The sequence below is a fragment of the Rissa tridactyla genome, chromosome 1, assembly GCF_028500815.1.
Source record: "Rissa tridactyla isolate bRisTri1 chromosome 1, bRisTri1.patW.cur.20221130, whole genome shotgun sequence".
Classification (NCBI taxonomy): domain Eukaryota; kingdom Metazoa; phylum Chordata; class Aves; order Charadriiformes; family Laridae; genus Rissa; species Rissa tridactyla.
Genome location: NC_071466.1, coordinates 60,746,050 through 60,771,930, shown reverse-complemented (window position 1 = coordinate 60,771,930; position 25,881 = coordinate 60,746,050). Strand labels below are relative to the sequence as shown.

The 25,881-nt window shown below is 38.6% G+C and overlaps 1 protein-coding gene across 6 annotated transcripts in view; it reads left to right on the top strand.

Moving 5' to 3' along the window:
* Positions 1-25,881, top strand: part of DOCK9 (dedicator of cytokinesis 9) — a 137,001-nt gene that overhangs the window by 106,558 nt on the left and 4,562 nt on the right. For all 6 annotated transcript variants that reach the window (XM_054195854.1, XM_054195826.1, XM_054195821.1 and 3 more), the window contains exons 41-52: positions 193-375; positions 1,031-1,144; positions 1,282-1,497; positions 7,565-7,622; positions 10,575-10,681; positions 15,572-15,694; positions 16,046-16,159; positions 17,654-17,800; positions 19,839-20,049; positions 21,625-21,815; positions 23,023-23,123; positions 23,318-23,456. In XM_054195854.1, the coding sequence (XP_054051829.1) occupies positions 193-375; positions 1,031-1,144; positions 1,282-1,497; positions 7,565-7,622; positions 10,575-10,681; positions 15,572-15,694; positions 16,046-16,159; positions 17,654-17,800; positions 19,839-20,049; positions 21,625-21,815; positions 23,023-23,123; positions 23,318-23,456 (1,704 nt within the window). The remainder of the gene's footprint in view (positions 1-192; positions 376-1,030; positions 1,145-1,281; positions 1,498-7,564; positions 7,623-10,574; positions 10,682-15,571; positions 15,695-16,045; positions 16,160-17,653; positions 17,801-19,838; positions 20,050-21,624; positions 21,816-23,022; positions 23,124-23,317; positions 23,457-25,881) is intronic.

The window sequence follows — 25,881 nt, the reverse complement described above, 5'->3', positions numbered from 1 at the left end:
TGATCCCAACAATGTGGAATACCTGTCCTTTAAATTGCTCTAAAATCATTTTGTGTCATTAACTACTATAACCATTTTTTTTCCACAATTTGGGAGTATTAATATATTTGTATTTTTCTTTACATGCTTATTTTATCAAGAACTTAAGCTAGTTTTAATGAATAACTTCTTTCTTTTCTATTTTTTCCTCAGTTTCCTTCTACATTTTATGAAGGTAGAGCTGATATGTGTTCTGCACTCTGCTATGAAATTCTGAAGTATTGTAATTCCAAACTGAGTTCAATTCGTACTGAAGCTTCACAGTTACTGTACTTCTTAATGAGAAATAATTTTGATTACACAGGGAAGAAGTCTTTTGTTAGGACACATCTGCAAGTTAGTATACTTTGTTTATTTTTTGTTTTTTAAATATTCTATTTGTAGATGCACAGTTGCATACCAGTGTGCAAAGCCCTGTCAGATAAAGGCATAAATGAAATTATTTTGGGTTCAAGCAAGGTTGGTACTATTCTAAGAGTAAGATGATGTCAGTAAAAGTATGTTCAGTACAAGGAAATACTTAGAAACAATTGGATGGCCCTGTGTTTCGTAGAAAATTATGTCAGTAGAAATGTTCTGTTTTGTAGATGTTATTTTGATTGTTAAATGGCATACCCTGTTGCGTCTGAAGAAGAAAATGCAGCAACAAGCATGTAGAAGTCTAAAATAAAACAAATACATGGAAAATTGTGTGTTCTGACAAAGCTGGGAACAATAGTTTACTACTTTACTGACCTCTGGGCTAAGCTTACTTAGCAGAGAGTCACTAGTCACCTAGCAATGTGTATGCATTAAATTTACACAAGCCTGTTTTTTCTTGCCTATGTTACTCTACAAGTAACTTTGGAAAAAAAAATAATCAAATATCATTTTACTTATGGGAATAATCTTTCCATTAAAAAGAACAAATCTTCCTTTGTAATTGCTTCATAGGTACATCTCAAGGGTATTTCATGAAATATGCACTAACAAGACATTTGTTTCTGTCAAGGTTATTATTTCAGTAAGCCAGTTAATTGCTGATGTTGTTGGAATTGGAGGAACTAGATTTCAGCAGTCTCTTTCCATCATCAATAATTGTGCCAATAATGACAGGATTATAAAGGTCTGTTTTTATTCTTCTTTCCGTACTATAGAAAGGTGCTTGAAAACTCATTCATAGCATCTTATGCAATTGTGTTTCAACCTTTTATTATGCAAAGAATAGAAAAAGGTAGTTAACCTAACTTTTCCATGTTCTAGCACACTACATTCCCTTCTGATGTTAAGGATTTAACAAAACGGATTCGTACAGTACTGATGGCTACAGCTCAGATGAAGGAGCATGAGAATGATCCAGAAATGCTTGTAGACCTCCAGTACAGTTTGGCCAAGTCTTATGCTAGTACACCTGAACTAAGGAAGACGTGGTTAGACAGCATGGCAAGGATCCATGTTAAAAATGGAGATCTTTCAGAGGTAAGAGGAAAAAAATCAAACTAGTTTTAGCTTTGTAATAAGCTTAAGCTTATCTTTCTTGAAATTGAATGTACTATACGTAGTTGTTAGCATGTAATGTAATAAGCATTTTTAATAAATTTTGAATTGTTAGTAGATTAGTTTCAATGGCTGATAAGTTTTTGTGCTACCCAAGTACATCTGTAAATAATTTCTGATTAGTAACGTAAGGAATATGTTTAACTACTGTAGCTGACGAGCTACTAAGCCAGGAATGCTCATTGCAAACTATGGAAGACACAGACCTTCTACTTAAAAATATCTTTGTTATCTGTTGCTAAAACACAGCCACTCCTTGAATTCCTCTCCAGTTGCCTTTACAGAATTAGCTTGTTTCTATTCCAGGCTGCTTAAAAAAAAAAACACCTAATGTTCTTAAAATTGACAAATCACCATTTTTTGCTTGAAAAAAGAAAGCTATCTGATTCCACTGTGCTGTTAAAATATTTAATTCTAGCAAAAAGGAGAGTTGGGAGTGGGGATTTTTATATGTCTTGATGATGTAAATATTTTATCAGCATACAGAATGAATTTTGTCTCTTTCTGGATGTTTGTTCCATCTGAAGGTAAATCACGTTACATGACATCACTGAATTTCATAAATGTGTCTGTTAAACTTAGCATCATGTAAGCATGTAAATATCTCCACGAAATAGTAGCTGCTCTCTTACTTACGTCTTAGTACTAGAATTCTTTGCTTCTGTATGGTAGCAACACGGAAGGCTTATACAGTACTCTGTTAGTAGCTTGTATGTCAAAGGAAACAACTTCAGCTCTCTCAGAAGACAAGATCTTTCGGTCCTTTTCAGGTCTGTTTTTTAATTTTTTGTTTAAAAACTTGGAATCTTTGACTGTACGACTAGGTGAGGACCTCTGTAAATCACCAAGCCCAACCCTGTCGTGGTTTAGCCTCAGACGGCAACAAAGAACCACGTGCCGCTCGCTCGCGCCTTCCAAACACAGGAAGAATCGTAAGAAAAGGCAAGACTCTTGGGTTGAGACAAAGGCAGTTTAACAGAACAGCAAAGGGAACAGGCAAACAACAACAACACGGACAGGGGAATATACAAACACGATTACGGAACCGCCGCTCCCCCGCGCTCGCCGGCCGGACCCGGGACGCCCCAGCCCGCTTTTAAGCAGCAACTTCCTGCCCCCTCCCCCGGCAGCTCAGGGTGGGCGTGGCTCACATGGCATGGAATACCAGGAAAAATTAACCCTATCCCCACCGGAACCAGGACATTATCCACCCCTTATTCCATACCATCTATGCCATGCCCAGCAGGTTCCAATGGATTGCCACCATTTCCCCTGTTATGTATATATATATATATATATACACACATATAATGCCCTTAGTTTATGGGCCATCCCTCCAAAGTGTCCGTTGAGTTCTTTTAATCCACGGCTTTGGGCTCCATCTGTTAGAACAGTCCCTCAGGGCAGGTGAGATGCTGGGTGGTGCTGGTCTATTGCATGCTGTATTTTTCGGAGCTTGTGACTGGTGCACCTGGTGTGGCTCATGCACGCCGTCCGTAGGCTGAAGATGTAGATCTTGAGGAAACTCCTGGGCACCAGCTGCTGAGATCAGTTCTTATCCCATCATCCCTGTGCCTTACTTGTAGTACAACTGATAGCAATTATAGCAATGAGGACATACAGTGACAGTGTTACTTAGCAATTAACAGCACACAATCTGATTCATTGGCTATTCTCGCCCAAAATCAGATCCCCATGAGGTACACATCGAACTTCCCCATCCTTCCGCATCACCCACCAAGTGCATCCAGGTCCTTGGGCAAAAGCAATCCCACGGATGGGTTTGCCTTTGCCTGAGGCAGGACTAACCCAGACTGTCTTCCCTAGCATATTCTTCATGTGCACTACGGGGACTTTATCCCCTTCTACAGTACGTGGAAGTTTTGATTGGGCAGGGCCAGCCCGATTGTTAGATCCCCTGGTGTTAACTAGCCAGGTAGCTTTTGCTAAATGTGTATCCCAGTGTTTGAAAGTCCCACCACCCATTGCTCTCAGTGTAGTTTTTAACAGTCCATTGTATCGTTCTATCTTCCCAGAGGCTGGTGCGTGATAGCGGATGTGATACACCCACTTGATACCATGCTCTTTGGCCCAGGTGTCTATGAGGCTGTTTCGGAAATGAGTCCCGTTGTCCGACTCAATTCTCTCTGGGGTACCATGTCGCCACAGGACTTGCTTTTCAAGGCCCAGGATAGTGTTCTGGGCAGTGGCATGGGGCACAGGGTATGTTTCCAGCCATCCGGTGGTTGCTTCCACCATTGTGAGCACATAGCGCTTGCCTTGACGGGTTTGTGGCAGTGTGATATAATCAATCTGCCAGGCCTCCCCATATTTGTATTTCAGCCATCGCCCTCCATACCAAAGAGGCTTCAAACGCTTGGCTTGTTTGATCGCAGCGCATGTCTCACATTCATGGATGACCTGTGCAATAGTGTCCATGGTCAAGTCCACCCCTCGGTCACGAGCCCATCTATATGTCGCATCTCTCCCTTGATGGCCTGAGGAGTCATGGGCCCACCGAGCTATGAATAATTCACCCTTATGTTGCCAGTCCAGATCCACCTGAGCCACTTCAATCCTAGCGGCCCGATCCACCTGCTGGTTGTTCTGATGTTCCTCCGTGGCCCGATTCTTCGGTACATGGGCATCTACATGGCGTACTTTCACAACCAGATTCTCTATCCGGGCAGCAATATCTTGCCATAGGTCAGCAGCCCAGATGGGTTTGCCTCTGCGCTGCCAGTTGCCCTGCTTCCACTGCTGTAACCACCCCCACAGAGCATTTGCCACCATCCATGAGTCAGTGTAGAGATAAAGTACTGGCCATTTTTCTCGCTCAGCAATGTCCAAAGCCAGCTGAATAGCCTTCACCTCTGCAAACTGGCTCGATTCACCTTGTCCCTCACTGGCTTCTGCAACCCGTCGTGTAGGACTCCACACAGCAGCCTTCCACTTTCGATGCTTTCCCACAATACGGCAGGACCCATCAGTGAACAGGGCATATTTCTTCTCATTTTCTGGCAGTTTATTATATGGTGGGGCCTCTTCTGCACGCGTCACCTCCTCCTCTGGTGACATTCCGAAATCCTTGCCTTCTGGCCAGTCCATGATCACTTCCAGAATTCCTGGGCGACTGGGGTTTCCCATTCGAGTTCGCTGCGTGATCAGTGCAATCCACTTACTCCATGTAGCATCGGTTGCATGATGTGTGGTGGGGACCCTTTCTTTGAACATCCAACCCAGCACCGGCAGTCGAGGTGCTAAGAGGAGCTGTGCTTCTGTGCCAACTACTTCCGAAGCAGCTCGAACCCCTTCATATGCTGCCAATATCTCTTTTTCTGTTGGAGTGTAGCGGGCTTCGGATCCTCTGTATCCACGACTCCAAAACCCTAGGGGTCGACCTCGAGTCTCCCCTGGTGCTTTCTGCCAGAGGCTCCAGGTAGGGCCGTTCTCCCCGGCTGCGGTGTAGAGCACATTTTTAACATTTTGTCCTGCCCGGACTGGCCCCAGGGCCACTGCATGGACTATTTCCTGTTTGATTTGTTCAAAAGCTTGTCGTTGCTCAGGACCCCATTTAAAATCATTCTTCTTCTGGGTTACTTGATACAGAGGGCTTGCAATTTGACTGTAATCTGGGATATGCATTCTCCAAAAACCCACAATACCTAAGAAAGCTTGTGTTTCCTTTTTACTAGTTGGTGGAGACATAGCTGCTATTTTGTTGATCACATCCATTGGAATCTGACGGCGTCCATCTTGCCATTTTATTCCTAAAAACTGGATCTCCTGCGCAGGTCCCTTGACCTTACTTCGCTTTATAGCAAAACCAGCGTTCAGAAGGATTTGGACTATTTTACTCCCTTTCTCAAAAACTTCTTCTGCTGTATGGGGGCAACTGATACCGGCACGGGTTGATTCCCTGGTTCAGTGGCAGGGGCTACCACGGGGGCTGCAGCAGCCGCAGGGGCTACCACGGGGGCTGCAGCAGCCGCAGGGGCTACCACGGGGGCTGCAGCAGCCGCAGGGGCTACCACGGGGGCTGCTGGTCTGGTTTCCATCTCTTCCCCTTGAGGGTGCTGCATAATTCTGAGCAGTGCCTGGTAGATACTGGCCAGGGCCCAGCACAGCGCGGTGAGTTGTGCCTCTCTAGAATAGCCACAGCATTTTCCCTTCAAATGTTCTACCACTTTATCAGGGTCCTGTAATTGTTCAGGGGTGAAATCCCAGACCATTGGAGGTGAGTAGTTCTCTAGGTACCTGCCCATGCTCTCCCACATGCCGTGCCACCCCTGACTATCCAGCCTTGGAGCAGATCTCCGGGTGGTAGTCTTAAATAGTCGCTTAACCCTAAACAAGACCTGGAACGTATTCAGGAGACATAGCACTAGGAACACGCTGGTTTGAGTATCCCAAGGATATTCAAAATTCTCAAAAGCTGTCATACCTGACCCGAAGGAGAAAAGGGAGGCAAAAGGGCTGGGGAAATTATTAACAAATTCTGAGAGACGATGTCCAATGTACGGACAGGACAGCAAAACCACATAAACACCCCAAAATAGCCGTCTGAACAGTGATGTTATCATATCATAAACAGATATCGCACAGGACAGCAGAATGATAATCCTCATCCCTCTTCCAGACATGGTAAACAGCATCGCAGGGAGTACATAAGCCATATAGGAATTTATATAACACAGCCATGAGAACAAACCAAGCAACATGATGACCAGCGACTATTTACCTAAAAAACCAAAACCGTTTTTTCCACGTTCTAGTTGGATTCTGTCGTTATCTCAACCCTTCGAGCCCCACGTTGGGCGCCAAAAGGACTGTCGTGGTTTAGCCTCAAAACGGCAACAAAGAACCACGTGCCGCTCGCTCGCGCCTTCCTAATACAGGAAGAATCGTAAGAAAAGGCAAGACTCTTGGGTTGAGACAAAGGCAGTTTAATAGAACAGCAAAGGGAACAGGCAAACAACAACAACACGGACAGGGGAATATACAAACACGATTACGGAACCGCTGCTCCCCTGCCGCTCGCCGCCGCTCGCCTGCTGGACCCGGGACGCCCCAGCCCGCTTTTAAGCAGCAACTTCCTGCCCCCTCCCCCGGCAGCTCAGGGTGGGCGTGGCTCACATGGCATGGAATACCAGGAAAAATTAACCCTATCCCCACCGGAACCAGGACAAACCCTATACAAAGTATGAATTAGAGAGAATTTCTGACAGATGCTTGCCTTTTTCTTTCACCTTCAGTGTCTGAGATTCTGCAACCTCCACGTGTAAACTGTTCAGTTGAGAATTACAGTTAGAATAACACTTTGCTGTGAGCCTAAACCTTTTTTATTTAGTAAAAGAAGAATCTTAAATATTTTTTTGTCCTTTCTGTGGAGAAAAGCGCTCAGTGTCAACTTCATAAAACATCTCAATTAATTGAAGACTACTCTTCTCCTGTTTTCCATACTACACTCACCATATTCCTTCAAATTCCATTAGTAGGTCTGATCTCTTCTCTTTTTCTTTTGATGCTTTTAGATGATCTGTCACCAGGGGTTTTTTTCTACATTTTTCTTGGTCTGGAGCCAAAAGGCAAACAAAAACAGGTTAGCAGAAGAACCATCAAATGTTAGGTAGAATAATTAATAGCTCTTTTGTTTCACATAACACTTAAAATACATTCCAAACAGAGATTTGTCTGGTTTTATTATAGCACGGCATTCCTACCTTGTAATTTGTGATCTGTGGTCACTCTCAGATTGTGCACTGCTGTCTGTGCTACTCAGTGCTCTCGTAAAGGAGTGAGTGCTCTTGCATGGTTATTGTTTTGCATAAATGAGGTGGAGAATTCTTACACCAGTCATAGGACATCTGCAAAGCAGCAAGAAGGAAACCAAAGAAATTGTCTCAGGCTAGGGCTCTTCTTATATACCTTGCTTTTAGTAGTTCCATTGTAGTAGTGATTTATAAGATTGTTACTGTTTCTGTTTTAGGCGGCAATGTGCTATGTCCACGTAGCAGCACTGGTTGCAGAATATCTCACACGAAAAGGTATGATTTTGAAATCTTACTTTAATGTTTATATTTTTTCATTATAGTTTAGGAAAAGCAATAGTTTCCCTGAGGAAGTGGTAGGCGTTTCAGTGTTCACCAAGGACAAAATTCTGACCTAATCGGATAGCATTCTCATATATTTAAGAGTATACTTGCACATCTAAGGGGCAGCATTTCAGTTGAAGGTAAATCACCATTTTTAAGAAAGCAAAAATTATAACTTTACACCAGAGCTGCTAACAGCTGAAGTCAGGCCCTTTCTAAAGCAAATTTACCAGTGAATATTCTTGTTAGACAAAGTCTTTCACTGCATATAGGGAAACCTGGCATTGCCAGAGAAGTCAAAATAAATTTGTATGGTTTTTCAGATGCTGAATCAGTGATAACTGTGCTCAGAATGTTTCACCTGTCTTGTTCTGTGCTAGCAGCTGTCTCTAAAAGCAGATTTCTGATGACCCTAGAGATGAAGTAGAAAACTGTCTTTCATCTATAGGATCAGAAGAGTTCTCGGTCAGAGATTTGAGAAAATAAAAGATTATGTGGCTTTTATTAAGAAAAATAGATCTCTAGAAGAAAATTTCAGAATTCTGTTCAGACTGGTTATGATGTTGAGCTAGTGTTTTGGTTTTGTAGGAGAAGAATTCATGTTCGCAGCTTTTTAGCTTTGCCTTTTCATGACGGTTCAAAATGAAGCAAAGTCGTGGATCTACAAGATGCCTTTTCTCTGTTCCTTTCCTGCCTCTTGCCAGATACTCATGTAGTGTATAGGCTCTCCCCTCTGCCCCAATGATTTCAGAAGCTTCTCTGAGACCAAATCTGGAACTAAGTTGCTTGTTGAAGTTACTATGCCGTCTTGGAAGTCTGATAACAACTAACTGATAACTAGTGATAATCTGTATCAATTTGTGATTCCTTTGTTTGATCTGCTATTTTTGTCTTCTGTCATATAGAAGTTATTTCCTCTCAGCAGTATATCCAGGAGCAAAACAAAACCATGCATTTGAGGCAATCATTCGATAAAACCTCTGGTGATCAGAATCCCACCTGAGCAGAAAGAATCTTTGTAGGAATGAGCTGTGAAATAAATATGCGCAAGTCCTTGTGCTTCTGTAGTATTTACTAATTGCTCTTGGGGCTTTAATACATTTTTTGGCCAAAAATCCCAAGTTCTTAATTCAGCAATCTGATCTAATAAAAAAAAAAATCTAACTAGAATGGGTAAAAGAGGTGGGTTTCGTGTTAGAACATTCTAAAACCCATTTTTGCTAAATACTTATTTCAGTACAGGAAGTTAGTTTGCTGGGGTTTTTTCTTGTTTGTAGACTGACTTTCTATATCTACAGCTGAATAATCTGGTTTGCCATCCTTTGATCATTTTGTATGGCTGATGTCAGTCCATTCGTATTGTTCAGACTGGGGAAGCTGATACGCCTGTTTGTGCACACAGTTACAGCATGGCTTCACACCAATTTAATTAAATACTGTAAAAGTTACCTTGATTACCTTAGACTTAGGATGGGGTAGATTAGACACATGTTTAAGATAAAATACGAGGATTCAGACGCTACTTATTTTGGTAGGTAAAATCACGGAATCACGGAATCTTCAGAGTTGGAAGGGACCTCTAGAGATCATCTAGTCCATCTCCCCTGCTAGAGCAGGATTGCCTAAAGCACATCCCTCAGGGCTGCATCCAGGCAGGTCTTGAAAATCTCCAGAGAAGGGGACTCCACAACCTCCCTGGGCAGCCTGTTCCAGTGCTCTGTCACCCTCACTGTAAAGAAGTTTTTCCGTGTATTTGAACGGAACTTCCTATGTTCTAGCTTGTGCCCATTGCCCCTTGTCCTGTCGCTGGGAACCATTGAAAAGAGCCTGGCTCCATCCTCCTTAAACCCACCCTTTAGATACTTGTAAACATTAATCAGGTCCCCCCTCAACCTTCTCTTCTCCAGGCTAAAGAGTCCCAGCTCTTTCAGCCTTTCCTCATAAGGGAGGTGCTCCAGTCCCATAATCATCTTGGTTGCCCTACGCTGGACTCGCTCCAGTAGTTCCCTGTCCCTCTTGAACTGGGGAGCCCAAAACTGGACACAGTACTCCAGTTGTGGCCTCACCAGTGCAGAGTAGAGGGGGAGAATGACCTCCCTCGACCTACTGGCCACAGTCTTCCCTATGCAGCCCAGGATGCCATTGGCCTTTTTGGCGACAAGGGCACACTGCTGGCTCATGGATAATTTGCTGTCTACCAGGACCCCCAGGTCCTTCTCCTCAGAGCTGCTTCCCAGCATGTCTGCCCCTAACATATACTGGTGTTTGGCATTCTTCCTTCCCAGGTGCAGGACCCTACACTTGCTTTTGTTGAACCTCATTAGGTTCTTCTCTGCCCAGCTCTCCAGCCTGTCCAGGTCACGCTGGATGGCAGCACGGCCCTCTGGAGTGTCGGCCACCCCTCCCAGCTTGGTATCATCAGCAAACTTGCTGAGGATACACTCTGTCCCCTCATCTAGGTCATTAATGAATATATTGAACAAAATTGGTCCAAGTATTGACCCCTGAGGGACACCACTCGTTACAGGCCTCCAACTGGACTCTGTGCCGCTGATCACAACCCTCTGGGTTCTGTCACTCAGCCAGCTCTCGATCCACCTCACTGTCACCTCGTCTAGCCCATACTTCCTCAGCTTCCTAATGAGGATGTTATGGGAGACAGTGTCAAAAGTCCAGATATTAACACTTGTGATTTTTTAAAATCTATTTATTCTTAGATAATGTGAGGTAATGTGAGGTCTAGTATTTTAATCATGTAGTGGGAGGCTGGATTTTTTTTTTATTTATTAATTTGGTGGAAGGTATATTTAAATATGGCCTCTGCTTAATCCAGCATCACAAAATGGCCTAATCTTATCCTGGTGGAGAAAAGTAAATTTGTCTACTTTTCTTTTTCAATGACAGGGATGTTTAGGCAAGGTTGTACTGCTTTCAGAGTAATCACACCTAATATAGATGAAGAGGCTTCAATGATGGAGGATGTTGGAATGCAAGATGTTCACTTCAATGAAGTAAGTAAACACAAAAGTGTTAGAATTGATGCACATTGAAGTGCTGTTTGTTTTTCCAAGTTTTGTGTTTCAATCTGGAGGTTGACTAATATGAGGGATATTATAATTGTTTTCTTAGCTGCTATTCTTATCCTAAAACTGAAAGAAAAAAATATGTGAGCTGTTCCAGCTTTAGAAAATTTACTATATACATATATTTTAAATAAAGTGCTAGCAAATCAACTCAACACTACTATTGGAATAAAAGTAAGCAAAATGGATTTTTAAGCTAGTTGACGGGATGAACACAAATGTGGCTTATTTATTAGAGTTAACAAGATTTGATTGTTTTGGGGTTTTTTTTTTTTAAACTGGCTTTGATTTAGGTTGCTACTATACCAACAATCATGAAAATTACAGTTTCCCTAAGCAAATGTGCCATAACAATGAAAGTGGTTTTACTGACACCAAACTTGCGTCAATGTTGTCTTTTTCTGGCTTAAGTTTCACTCCTCGTGTTTTCACTGATCCTTCTGTGCTGGTTCCACAGTAAATTTTACTATTGAGAAGTCTATGTGACAAGATTATGAATAATCTTGCTCACGAAGAGCTACGTCTACACTATGTATTTGCCAATATAGGTGGGGGAGGGAGGCACAGACCACTACTTGCAGTAGCTGTGTTGGAAAAATCCCTGGTGTGTAAGTATAATTGTACAACAAAATATTTTTTGTGTGTGTGTTTGAGTTTGTAGATGGCGAAGGTGTATGACAAAATTATTTGAATGTACAAATTGTGGCTATACTAACAGATTTAGGAGGAACAGATGAAAGATTTAATGGTCTAAGCCTGGGTTTAGGCCTAGGGTACCTGTGTTTTACTCATAAGTTCTGGTACTGCTTTGCTCTAGAGTTTTAAGACAAACACTGTTGACTTGCCTTTTTCTGGCAAGGCAGGAGTTGGAATTACTTGAAATGAGAAATAATAGTGCTTTTTCTTTCCAAAGACACACAGTAGGAGATTGCTTTTTTTTTAATTTATGTGCTATATTCTTTAAATCACTGATTCTCCTGATCCAGCATGGAATTTAGCATATTACTCAAAGCAAAACGTAAGCTGCTCTTAGGAAGCCAAGAGTTGGGTTTCTAGTGACTACTGATGATGGAAACTTAATTGTTAGAAATTCTTGACAGTGTCTACCTGACAAACCATTTGTCAGAGCTAAATTCTTTTGTATTTTTTAAATTGGAATGTCTTTATTAATTTTCTCATTAGTCAGTTGCTGCAAAAAGATATACTGCTTTTTCTGGGTCATTGAACCCTACGCAAATTTATTTCCATCTCTCAGTGTTTCCATGGAACAGAAGTAAGCCAAGAGTGAAATTATAAGCCTGTGGAGCTTCCAAAAGGACCAAACCTTGCCAAATTTCATTTTTTCCCCTGCATGCAACCCTTTTTAAACTTAACTATGTAGTACTCTAGCTGATTAAATATTGAAAAAAATTACTATTTTTCAGATAACTTCATATAGTTCACCCCAGGAAGAGTAATAATAGGGAAGATCTGTTAGGTTTTTAGTAGGCAAAAATCATGGAGAAATTAAGATGATTAGTATTTTACAGAAGTACTTCAAAACAGGTAGTCTAGTTGCTTTGTGAATAGGAACGTATTCATATATGGTGTGTTTCTTCAGTATGTTCTTATGTAAGCAAATCTATATTATTCTAAGAAAAAAAAATCATATGACAGATCAGTTGGGTACAGAAATCAGAAACGCAGAAACATATCTTTCAATCTGTACTTTACTGAGCAAAATGATGCTTTGATGGGAATTATTCCTACACATGGTAACGACTCATGTGGAATTTCTTTCTTAAAAGTTGGTATTTCCCTGGATGCTACTTAACTTAGAGTTAAATCTCCAAAGAGTAATTACAAGTATGGGGGCTCAGGGGGATCCCTCCATGTTTCTAAAAGGGCAAAATATTCTCCAACTTATATAAAGTCTTCCTAATTAAGTGAAATTTGTCTTAAGACTTTATGTAGTTTCTTTCTTAAAAAGTTGAGATTTTTAAAATTCTCAGTTTAATTCTCATTTTAAAAGAATTCTCTCTCAGGCCAGGGTTATTCTGTCACATATCCTAAACTAGGCAACTGAAAAATCAAAATGTTGTTGTTTTCTTTTTTTTTTTTTTTCCTCCCCAAGAAACTTACTGTGTGTGTTTTATTAAAACAGTTGTTTACTCAGACAGCCTATTCAGCAGTACAAGTCAAGTTCTCCTTGCAGAACTAGAAATCTTCTGAGTATCAGAAATAGGAAGGTAAAAGCCTGGAACCTGATATCCTTTCCATGCTGGACTTTGCTGTAAGCAATCCATCTGAGAGAGATCTGAGCTGTGGCTAACAGGCCTGTGGCAAGTGCCAGATTCCATGCAGATTAAGGTTGGAAACAATTTCATTCAGACTTGTTGTTTTTTTCCAAAATAAACTCTGCCAGAATACAGCTCCACCACAGACACTACATCAGTCTCTACCTTCCTATGTGTTTTCTTCTGGTCTCTTGTTAGCTATGACTTTACATGAGAGCAATTATTCTAACTTGCAGATTGGTAAATGAAAGAGCTTCACAGCTCAGAGGATATTACAGCTCTTGTAAGTGATCAACAAACGGTGTAATTCGGTATATTAAAGCACTTTATGAAAAACAGAAATAGGTACTTACCCAAACATACAAGATACTTTAAATTTGGTGATAAAGGCTGGTGGTGAACATCATCTTTAGCAGAGTAGGGCTGCCATTTAGAGGGACCTCGAACCGAAGGAACACCGAAGCCTCTCAAAAGTTTTACAAGGACAAGTGCAAAGCCTTGCATCAGCGAAAAAATCATCTGATGTCTCAGTACAGGCTGGGGATGGACTGGCTGGGCAGCAGCTCTGCAGAAAGACCTGAGAGTTATGCTGGACAAGAGGCTGGATGGGCATCAGCAGTGTAGCCTTGTGGCAACGAAGGCCAACTGCATGCTGGGCTGTATTAGAAAGAGCATAGAGTCAAGAAGTGGAGGGAAGTGGGTTTTCCCCTCCTGCTTGACATCTGTGGTGCCCAATCAGTAATTTTGTGTCCAGTGCTGCCCCCCGCAAAATCAAGGGAGATATCAACAAACTGGAAAAAGTCCAGACACTGGGTTAGGGGTTAGGGAAAGTGCCAGTCCCTTCTAAGAGGTGCACAGTAAAAGAATAAGAGGCCATTCTTGCAGATTACAAGAACTCTTATGGATATGTGGAAAAAAAAACCTCTTCCCATGAGGATGGATAGGCACTGAGACGTGTCCCAGAAAGACTGTGTTCTTTTCTTCCCTCCTGTCAGCTCTCCCGCATGAAGCTTTTGCTCTATTTTTTTTTTTCCTGTGTGCAAACAAAATTTTACTGCTTTACTGCATTTGGATGCCCTCTGGTGTCTGAGTTAAGACTCTCGTCATAAAACCTGTTTGTGGCAGCCCTCGTGGTCCAGCTCTGACACTGGTCTTTCAGTTCTCACCACCTGGTTGTGAGGATGGAGATACTGGGGAGTCAGGAGATGTTTTAGGGACCATTGCAGCACATGGACAAGTGTAGAATTTTTCAGTCTCTTTTTTGCTCTCAGTATTAAAGTTGGCTTTTCTTAGTGATGTCTCTATGCTGTCTTAGTGCTCTACCAAAGGGAGGAAGGGAATAGAGTAGCATTGGATCCCTTCTAAGAATAAAAGGAGTTATTTCCGGCTTCTGGCTTCACACTGCAATGTAAGAGTGGTACCAGAAAGTCTCAAGAAGTAGACATGTCATGTCTTCTGAAACATCTTAGTCTCAGACCTGGATTCTCGTGGAGGTTCTTGGGGCTCCAGACATGTTTGAGGAGGTCTGAGATCTGTTAGGGTATGTGGATGTGAATGGGCTTCTTCACTGTGGTTCTGTCACGCTCAAGCTGTGACCAAGTATATGACAGCTTTGTCACAGGAGCTATAAGCTGTTCCATAATACCTGTAAAATTGTTTGTTATAACTGAGTTAATGTAGTCAGCCAGGTGATTTTAAATTTATGAAAAGTAGAGCAAAGTAATAACGTTATCTTAGTTTTGTTACACGTATTGAAGTAGAAGAAATTAAATGCATGGAAAGTAAATAATTATGACAAACTGAAGGAAGGGACTTTATGATGTAACTAATGCAAAATGTATGCTTCCATTCTAACATACAGGTAAACGTGGTTCATGTATAACCTTAAATAACTATCTTTTTGCTACCGGAGTATTAGGATCAAATCCAACAAAGCAAAGGTGTTTTCTTGCTTGTGACTCTGTTTTGACCCTTCAGGATCTCTCAGCTTCTGTAACTGTTGTTATATATCTTTTCACTCTGGGCCAAGTGTACCAAATTCCAGTGTTATACCTTGATAATTATTCTGAGTACGGATTTTGGTATTTTATCTTTTCGTTTTATTGTTGATGTAATTTATTTGATAGTTTCCTTCAGATCCATTACAAGGAAGTATTCGTATAGCTGCCTTTTAAAAATAATGTTCTTTGTGCAAAACCAAAAAAACCCAACACTTTGAAAAAACATTTTACAAGGTAAGACAAGTTTGGGTTCTCACATAGGTGTCATTTGTAGACTTAAGAGGTCAGGAGCATCTAAAAGAAAAACGATGTTCCCGGTAAATCCAAAAGGTACATGTGTACACTCAGACCATTCTGTTATGTTTTGTTTCCTCTTAGCAATTTTTGATTGCCACAATAATTTAAATTACTATGTGTGGATAATTTTGATTTGAGGGAGGATCTCCCTTTTCATTGGGAAGAATTCATTTGGTATAATTATTTGCTGTGCTTTTCATGGCTACTGAATTGTTTTGCTTTTTCAAATGTGTATCCAAATCTAGGATGTGCTGATGGAATTGTTGGAGCAGTGTGCTGATGGACTCTGGAAGGCAGAACGCTATGAACTCATTGCTGACATATATAAACTTATAATTCCCATTTATGAAAAACGGAGAGATTTTGAGGTACTAAATTCATCATAAGTAAATTTGAGCAAGAAAAAAAATCCTAATTTTTTTAGTCTTAACTGCATGACACATTGCACCTCACAGAATAACAGTATTACAATTGTAAGTGAAATACCAATGTGTTGAAATTTTATTTTTAAATAAAAATGTTTTTCTTTAATTAAATACAAATAATTAAAAATTAATCTTCCATATTGTCATTCTAGTACAAGTGCTAAACCTATTACTAGTGTTCAATAAAACAATATATTTAGTTATTAACTACAAGGACGTCATTAATTGTTGCTTTAAGATAGGAAAGTTCTACATTATTCTTTTTACCCCATGATTGTTTTCTTTTATTTTTAGAGGCTTGCTCATTTATATGACACTCTTCATCGAGCATACAGTAAAGTAACGGAAGTTATGCATACAGGCAAGAGACTGCTGGGAACTTATTTCAGGGTAGCGTTCTTTGGACAGGTGAGTATTATTTAACTTTCATTTGTCTGCTCTATGCAGTAAGAAAAACTCATTTTACAAGGTATACTATTTCATCATCTGTGTTGATACCATGACATAAAAAGCACAAGAAATATGGTCTGTAAGGAATAATTAAACACCATCAATAATTTAGTTTAAACCACTTATCAATTCCAATACATTTCTTCCTTATTTTCCTCAGTAAATTTTTTGCTTTTTTTTCTTTTTCTTCTTTTATTTACTACCTTAAGGCAGCGGTAAGTTTCCTGTAATGTCAGTTCTTAGCAATGTATTGACTTAATGTCTGTAGTGCTACAGTGTGGTTTGCAAGGCTGCTTCTTAGAATGGTATGCATTAATAGCCATTGCAATTAAAAAACTTAACATTAAGTTCCATTTAGAGAACAAGTCACTCTTTTCTATGCATCAGTATTGCATGCTTCAAACAAAAGTTCTGGCTGTGTATCGGACAGCTTCACATCCTCTACTACATGTCTAGAATGCATATGTATCAGTACGGTATCACGCAGTGTCAAGTAATACACTGTCTACGTGCATAGCCCAGTTGCTAATTGTTCAGCTGAGCATGGAGAATTGTAAAATACTCTGAGCAGTATAACTTTACATGTATTCTGTTGTCTTTTATAACTTTATAGCAATACCAGTTTACAGACAGTGAAACAGATGTTGAGGTAATTACGGTAACTGCTTACAAAGCAAGCAATGCAGTAAAAACTACTGCATTTCACTGTAGTTTGATGTGGGTATTTTTGTCAATCTAGCCTGTGTTTATACATGATATGTTGTGCTTTTCTATTTTGTCTGTTTCGTTTATGACAAAAATATTTATTTTCTGGTTTCAAACATGAACTCAGACATGGCTTGTTTTAAACCAATGACCTGTTTCACTTTCCATGTACTCTACGCTGCCGTTAGTTACAGGTTTAAAAGAAATGCTTTATGCAATAAAAATAAAGAAGTATATGCCAATGTAGTACACCATAAAATTACGATCTTTAAATAAAATTTCATTTTCCAAAATTAATTTTTTATTAGTATATAAAGAAATTTTTCAGATTATTTCTATGTAAACCATTGACAATATACTCACTTGTGAATCAGATGGTTCTGTTGGGTATCAAAATTACTGTTTTGGCAAGTGAAACAGTGCTGAAAGTTCACTTTTAAATAAAAGTGAAAAAAAGTTATCTCAAAGGCTTGGCACGCCATAAAATTACAACAAACCTTTAAAATTTTAACTGAATGTTTCCATTATCTTTCACTCATTCTGTAGTCGATAATTACATTTTTCTGATTTTTTTTTTTAATTCTCTTAGGAAACCTTTTTTACTTAGATTTTAATTTCTCTTTATTTACATTTGCTTGAATCCTAATGTTAAATGTTTATATTTGCTTTGAGCCACACACATTATGTTCATCTTAATCATTGCCCTATGGGTTTTTTCCAAGATTATGATTACTTTTTTTTTAACAGGGATTCTTTGAGGATGAAGATGGAAAGGAATACATCTATAAAGAGCCTAAACTCACGCCTCTTTCAGAAATTTCCCAAAGACTCCAAAAACTCTATTCTGACAAATTTGGATCTGAAAACGTCAAAATGATTCAGGATTCTGGCAAAGTATGATTTTTGTTCTCTCTAAAAAATTCTAATGTATTACTTCCATCAATCCACTTGAAATACTGTGGGATTGCTGTCCTTTACTCATTTGGTACAAAAACATTTACGTCTAAAAGCTCTGCTCGTTTGAAGGGCATGGGAGAAATATCCTCTACTATTAAGTTTACTTTTACAAACAACCAAAAGAGCTTAACTTTCGTAATGTTACCTCGCAAAATAATAGTTGTATCTTAGAACAAATTTGGATTATGATCATAGCCCTTTGTTATCTTCAGCTATATTTCTTGCCAGTTCATGCAGACGTTCTTTGGAATTTTTCCCTTTCCTGCACCTCCAGATCAGAGTACAAACTTTCTTCTGAAATAAAAAACAGACCCCTCTTCTGAGACGAGTACCACATGTAAATAACATTTTAATTCTGTATCAGTTGTTCCTGTTATCCTTTGCCTATGTCTCTTGAGCCTGCTCAATTTTATGAATGCTTAACCTGTAGAAAAAAATGTTCATACAAAGTCATCTGATGAAGTCTAGATTTGTCATAGGAAATGCTTTCCTTTGTAATTGAAGGCTCCAAAACTGGTGAACTGAAAAGAGCTACGGTATCCTGTAGGCTGAGAAGAACACATACTGCACAAGATGCCTCTTTGCATTCCTTTCCTCAGCCAATTTTTAACTTTTGTTTGGCTTCAAATTTCATGGTGATTTTCTCGTATTATAATTTCCTATCTCTTCTGTTCCTTCGTTCTGCCAGTAAGATCACAAAGTTCTGTGCTTCTCAGACTGAGAAGTGCAGCACTCAGAATGGTGGGCTTGTCAATGTTGGAATGTTAAAAGGAGAGGACGACTTAGGCAAGGGCTAGATTTCATGCCATGGAAAGCAAGAGATTTATTTTGTAATCTCATTTTTTCACATCTCTCCCAGTGTACTCTCCTGAATACTTTACAATTAATTAAAATGCATACATTTGTCAGCATTTGTAGGGAACATTTTCTATCAGTTGTACTAGAATGAGTACATAAATTACCACTTAAGTTCCAGTCCAATAATCTTAAAAAAACCCCACCAGATTTAAAAAAAATAATTAATCAAGCAGCACATTCCAATAAAAATGGATAACAGCAGGGAGACCTTAGCTCTGTTCCCAGTTTGCTCCAGGACTTCCCTGGTGATTTCATGTGTGTACTTGCATTGTTTTTCCCACTTAGTTTATAGAAGTGAAATTGCTCAGAGACAGGCAGAGATAACATGAATATTTGATGTGGGACTAAAATGATAGGCAACAACTTTTAGAAAGATGCACAGGTTTAGGGTGCCCTCTTTATCCTATGGTTGGGGGAATTTACAAAAAATAAAAATCCTTGGTCCATTTAGGAACCCTGTTGGGCAAAGACTTAGGAGGCCATGTCTATTGGTGCTGGAGACTAGTTGCCACTTTTACCAAATTAAAGATCTGCCAGTCCATGAGGCTCTTTCTTACTCATCCCATTCTAGAAAGAAAATAACTGAATAGTGAAACCTTCAATTTGCCCTTCTCTCACCGGTGTATGGTTTGGGACCCTCCTAGGGTGTCAGAGTTGAGACAGACAGATTGGGAGAAGTGCCTTCTGAAGGTGATATCTGAAGCATTTACCATGTAGGATTTTATTTGTAATTATTAGATATTTTTATATCAATGGATTTTTTTTGGTCTCCGATCTATTGTTGTATCAGCTGTCATGGAGTACAAGTGTTTGTTTCTGTGCCTTCCAGTGTTAAGCATGGGTAAAACTCTTTATTACATTTTTTGTTTGCAGTTCTGCATATAGCAAATACCAATTTTAAAAAACAAACTAACAAAACCACAACATGTTGTATTGCACCTAGCTGTGTTGTCTTCCAAATAGTTAGAAACGGAATGCAGACAAGCATTAACATTTCCTGTGTTTTCAGTAATTAACAGGTTGAGAACAAATTTAATTTCTGGAAGTTGTGTGACTACAGTTAAATCCACTTTATTCACAATGTAGCTGTTTGGGTTTTTTTTATCATGTTTTTAAGGTAAATCCTAAGGATTTAGATTCAAAATATGCATATATTCAAGTTACACATGTCATTCCATACTTTGAAGAAAAAGAATTGCAAGAAAGAAAAACGGATTTTGAAAGGACTCATAACATTCGTCGGTTTATGTTTGAGATGCCTTTTACTCAAGCTGGTAAAAGACAAGGAGGAGTAGAAGAACAGTGTAAGCGACGAACTATTTTGACAGGTACTGACTGGATGGAAATTTCCTTTAAAAGAAAACTACTCTTGTTTTGTTTTTTATTCTTAATTCTTGATACTAGGTTTTTCTATATGTTGTATATTTTGTCAGGAAAAAAAAGTTCTTTAGAAAGTTTCACACATTGCTGTTGGAGGTGACAAGGATTGAAAAGTATATCAAAATATTATTAGACAAAACAGTCTTTTAAACCGAGTACATACTTGAAAGTAATACTGAAAAACGTGATATGCCAACACACTTATAAATGACCATCTGAGAATACATATATCATTGTGTGGTTCCATAACCCCTAAATACTGGAAAAAGAGTAAATCTTATATTTTACTATGTTCTAGCTGCCTTTTTTGTTGTTGTTGTTTGTGTGTTGGCGGGGGTGTGGATGGTTGATTTTGTTCTTTTGTTTTGGTTTGTTTGGGTTTTTTTTTAATAATGGAGTGTCTTTGTCTCTCCCTTTACCCTTCCCCTTCCCTGTGTTTACCTCTCTTAGCTATAAAACATCAAAGAACAGTGGTGTTATGCTTGCTGGTTTGGGTATGGGGTCTTTCAGCATTCTTTCAGTCTTTGGACCTATCAAATGCAGTGTTGGTTCTTTTGGCTAAAAGCTCCAAAAGAGCCTGAAGGGCAGGTTCTTGTTTGATTTCCAACCTCTCTTCCATTGTGACTTTGATCTAATCACTGCACTTTAGTTTCTCATTTCTCAGCTTTAGAGAAGAGAGGGAGAATGCCCATCTATCTCCCCATAGGCTCAAACTTTAAAAATATTTAGCTCTTTGGTGCAAAACATTTTATTATGCTTTTAAGGGAGATAATTAAAAGTTATGGTGTGTTTGGCAATGTTTCTGTATAACATGTAATTCTGAATTTGTGAAATAATAGGTTGCGCTTTGACTGGAAGTATTAATTCAAATGGTCTAATTCTGTTCTGTATGGATTTTTCCATTTGGCTTCCTTAAAATCCTTTATAGCTATCAGCTAAAAAACTTTTCATATATTTAACCAAGTATAGGTTTCCATATTGGTTTCTTCTTCTTTTTCCTTAAGCTTCAAGAATTGTGAATCTGGAGGCTAGCTTTCCGTGTTCTTGGAAAAAAGACTATTTTGTGTTTTGTCTCTGTTAAATGTGAGCTTCTGTATCACTGTGTTAGTATAGTGGTAAAAACAACATAAATGACTTTTATGTCAGCTGTCCGTAGCTAATACTTTTGAGGAAATAGCAAATACAGCTTTGCTATTTTTGATTCTTCTCCTCTTTGAGGTATGTGGGTGATAAGAATTCATTTTACAGTTCTCGTATGAATTAAGTTCCAATGGTTTATTTCTTGGTTATTGTTAGTTGCGGTAATGACAATGATCTTTCTTTGCTATAATACATGTAAAGCTATGCATATTTGCATTTTCAATATTTTGTTTTCCTGTACATTTGGTAGTATTTCTGATTACATATGTTATTAAGTTGGGCACCTAATTACATCAAAATGAGATTTTAGCATAAAATTCTATCAAAACACACCTTATTCAAAAACCTGTTTCTAACTATATTAAACTTATTTCTGTCCATAGCTATACATTGTTTCCCATATGTGAAAAAGCGCATTCCAGTAATGTACCAGCACCATACTGATTTAAACCCAATTGAAGTAGCCATTGATGAAATGAGTAAAAAAGTTGCAGAACTTAGGCAGCTTTGCTCTTCAGCTGAAGTAGATATGATCAAATTGCAGCTGAAGCTACAAGGAAGTGTCAGTGTTCAGGTAAGACCAATATACTTTGCCATTCAGCTATTCCACTTGCTTCTGTCCCTGAAAAAAAAAATATAAGTAGCATTTCATCATTAGTTTCTATTCCGTATATTCAAGAATGTCCTAAATTAGAAATACGCTCACTGTTTGCAGTTATTTCATATAAACATTGATCATGGACAGTTAGAGGAAAGAATTAAGGTTCACCTCTGGAATCTGATCTGAGTCCCACCAGGTTTTGGAGTAAAGCTGAAACTACCATAAAATAGTGACTTCCCATACGAGGAGGAATTAACCTGTTTTGCCTAGATGTAGGTCTGCTTACATTATGTTCAACATGGTCATTATTGCTCTTGTATTTTGGTAAGATCCCTATGGAGATGAAGAGGGAGTGCCAAAATATAGGAGAAGGGTAAGAGTAGAAAATCTCACTGTGCAACATTTTGTTTTGCCTAAGGCAAACAAGAACTAAATGTATAAAGAAACCATCAGATTCACCAAAATAGGGTACATAAAGCAGTTGTAGCATATACAAATCTTTATCGTAAGGGACTTAAGAACGCAATGACAGAAGTGCTGCTCTATTATTTTTAACTGATTCAAATGAAGGGAATGGTAAACACAGTCCTCTGAAATGAACTGTTGTCATGTTGAAGAGAAAAGGGAAGAAAAAAACAACGCAACAAACCACCAAGGTTCCAAAATCAGGAAGTTGTCGAGCTAGCATTTGGGATGAGAAGGGAGGAGCTCTTACTGTTAATACAAAAGAACAATAGGGATGAGTCAGAAATAGTTGAATCCACTTTTCCTGTAGCTGCCATAATAGCACAGTTAAATTTCTGCTAATTATTGCATAATTTTCATCTTGGAAGAGTGTCTTCAATAGATGAGCAGACCAAACAATAGTAGATTTAGCTCATTTTCCTCATTTTCCCACCCTAATTTCATAAACAGAGATGACAGATTAGCAATATCAGCAGTTACTTTGCCTCATCATCGAAGTGTTTTCTTTGTGCCAGGACAGATTCATAGAATGCTGTCGAGACCTCTCCTGCTCTTATGTTCCTACTCCAGCAGTTTTCTTATTTCATAAGTCCAACTTCTTTGAAATCAATGCATTCTCTTAAGAAAAGCAAATCAGACAGACACCTCTAATACCTGTTATTGCTAAGACAGTATGACAGAGAATTGACTCTTTCATGATTCCTTTTCTTTTTAGGTTAATGCTGGTCCGTTAGCATATGCAAGAGCTTTCTTAGATGATACAAACACCAAAAGATATCCAGATAATAAAGTAAAGCTACTAAAGGAAGTTTTTAGGTATGTTTTTTTTGAAAAAAAAAAAAAAAAATTGTCTTTTTTCCCAAGATTTGATATTGCAAGAATTTTTTTAAAAAACTCTTGATGCATTAAAATGCATTAAAAACATACTTTAAGTTGTCATTTTGAATTAATCTTTTGGATTTTGTGTTCCTGATTGAGATTATTTTTTTTTATTGTTTTATCTAAATCAGGCAATTTGTTGAAGCTTGTGGTCATGCTCTGGGTGTAAATGAACGACTTATAAAGGAAGATCAGTTGGAATATCAAGAAGAAATGAAGGCCAACTACAGAGAAATGGCAAAAGAGCTTTCTGAAATAATGCATGAACAAGTATGTGCTGAAATTAAATTATACATATTAGCATTCAAAACATAGCTGTAATTTTCTTGAGGAGAATCCACTACAGACAAACTGTAGGTATGGAAAAACTCTTGTGGATTGAGATGTAGGACCTTGCACCTGGGATCCATGGTAGAAATGTCTCCTGACTTCAGAGGCAAGGATGTTATTTCCAGGAGGGCAGGAAGGGCTGAAGATTCACGCTTGATCCCTGCCTTCTTGGCATTTTTATTCATCACTACTTCAGGTTCCTTTTCTTTCATCCACTGTTATTTGTATGCTCTTTTCCCAGAGCCGTAGAGTGGCTCATAGTTCGTATCCCTCAAGACTTGTATTTCTGATACCTGTGTGTTCTGATAATATTTTACCTTACAAGCACACATGTCTGAGATGTATGACCATAATAGCAACTTTTTTTAATCTAGGGCCAATGCATCCTAGTCTGGATAACCAGTTGATACAAGAGGAGCTATGAATTTCTCTTGTCCATGCTGCAGGCTTTATCAGAAATCAAATTATCAAAAAAAATCAAACTTGAGACCTACCTGAGGCATTCAGTCTAGCTGACGTTTAAACACTCTGTTAATCTTCCAGCTCTTTTTCAGGATTGCATCCTTTACATGTACAGTGACTTTATCCATTTACTATTTTTTGACATCTCTAAATTACTCTATCCAATAAATACTTGCTCAAAAAAGATAGTCATAGGCTTATCTAAGAAAGATTTACCTTTATTCTACCCTTGCTTATATGGTATCCAAAACTTCTATGGTGATTTTTTTTCTTTTCAAAAATGTGTCAAATGGCTAAAGTTCACTTTGCACACTTTCTTGCTCTCCATTATTTCCTGATGTAGTTTGCTCAGGTACCGTGCTATGAGTAGCTCTGTGCTATGGTATAATTATGGTGAAGTACGAGAATACAGCGAGTGTACAGGCTTTATTTTCATTCTCTTATTCTTTTGTTATACTATCACAGGGAAAAGCTTACCACAAAACTAATTTTTTTTAACCACGAATGACAGAGAATATTGTGAAACAATGTTTGTAGGGAGTGATAGCATTTTGTCAGAATCCATGTGGTGGTGTTTTTTAATGAAAAACAGTATCTTCCAGATAGGCGTGTAGAGAAAAACAGTTTTGAAAGATCCATGGAACAGGAAAAGAGATTGCTTAGCTGACAGAAATGGGACAGTTTGATTGTGTTTTGATGTGGTGTATTGAAAAGTGGAAAGCAGTGGAGGGTTTTAGAAAGGAGGATAACTGATTGGACAGCTAATTAAGATGAACAAGGTATCTGTGAGAATTAGACAGAGGTACAGAAGACCCCTTCAGAAAAGAGAGGAAACTGTTTTGGTCAAATAATTTAGTGATAAGGATAATAAATGAGAGATTAATATTCCCCTGGCATAGGAAAAAGTAAAAGGATATAATGACAGTTTCTACACAAGAAAGAATACTTTGAACTCAATGCAGGGTATGTGTGTTTTAAAAGATGCTCAGGTGTGTGAGTTTCCAAAGACTGATGGTAAGAAAAAACATGTAATGCCTGAAACTTCAGGACTAAATCACATTGTCTAAAAGTAAACAAAGAAAAGGAGGGGCAAACAACTGGTGCCGGTAAGATAGTGTGAACAGATATGAAAGTACGGCGCTGACTGCAGTAATGTGTACTATTAGCTTACCACTGTGTTCTTTTTATATAATTAGTTGTAAGTAAGTAAAATATGCTATTTTGGGTTGATTTTTTTTAAAAAAAAAATTAGATTGGCCATTCCCCTGAAGGCTTAGAATCATGATACTCTTCACTGAAGTCTTTAAAAATGTCACCTTTGTGTGTCTGCCTGTTGCTGTATTTGGCAAAAGAGCTTCTCACAATGTTTATTGTAATGTCATTGAAAAAAAACTATTAGCTGTCTTATAATAGTGTGGATTTTAAACAATTGCAAAAATTGTGTTATGAAAAATATAGAAAAAGAATCTTAACAGATTTTTCTTTTTTCTCCTCTGCTGCTTGCCAATATGATCAGATGGGATGGTAATTAGTTTCCTTTATTTCTGCTCTTAATTCGTCTAATCTTCATATAATTCCTTCTTTTACAGTATTTCTAATCTTAGCATCAGTAAATTCATAGCCGTTAAGAATGAAGTGTTTTTGGTGTTTCGATAGCTTATGATAAAAATGCTCAAAAAATACATTTAAGTCAGGAAAAAAAGCTGGGGGGAGGTGGTGGTGCAAAAAGCAAGTCTGTTGTCCTTGTGAAATTCCTTTTGAAAGTTAACAAGAGAAAAGAGAGAATCTATTCAAGCTTCCTGTAGGGAGAACAGTGTAATAACCTAAATTAGGAGAACTGATGTTGGACAAATAACTACTGCCCTCCTAAATCTCATAGCGGATGGCTGAAAAGAGTAACCAT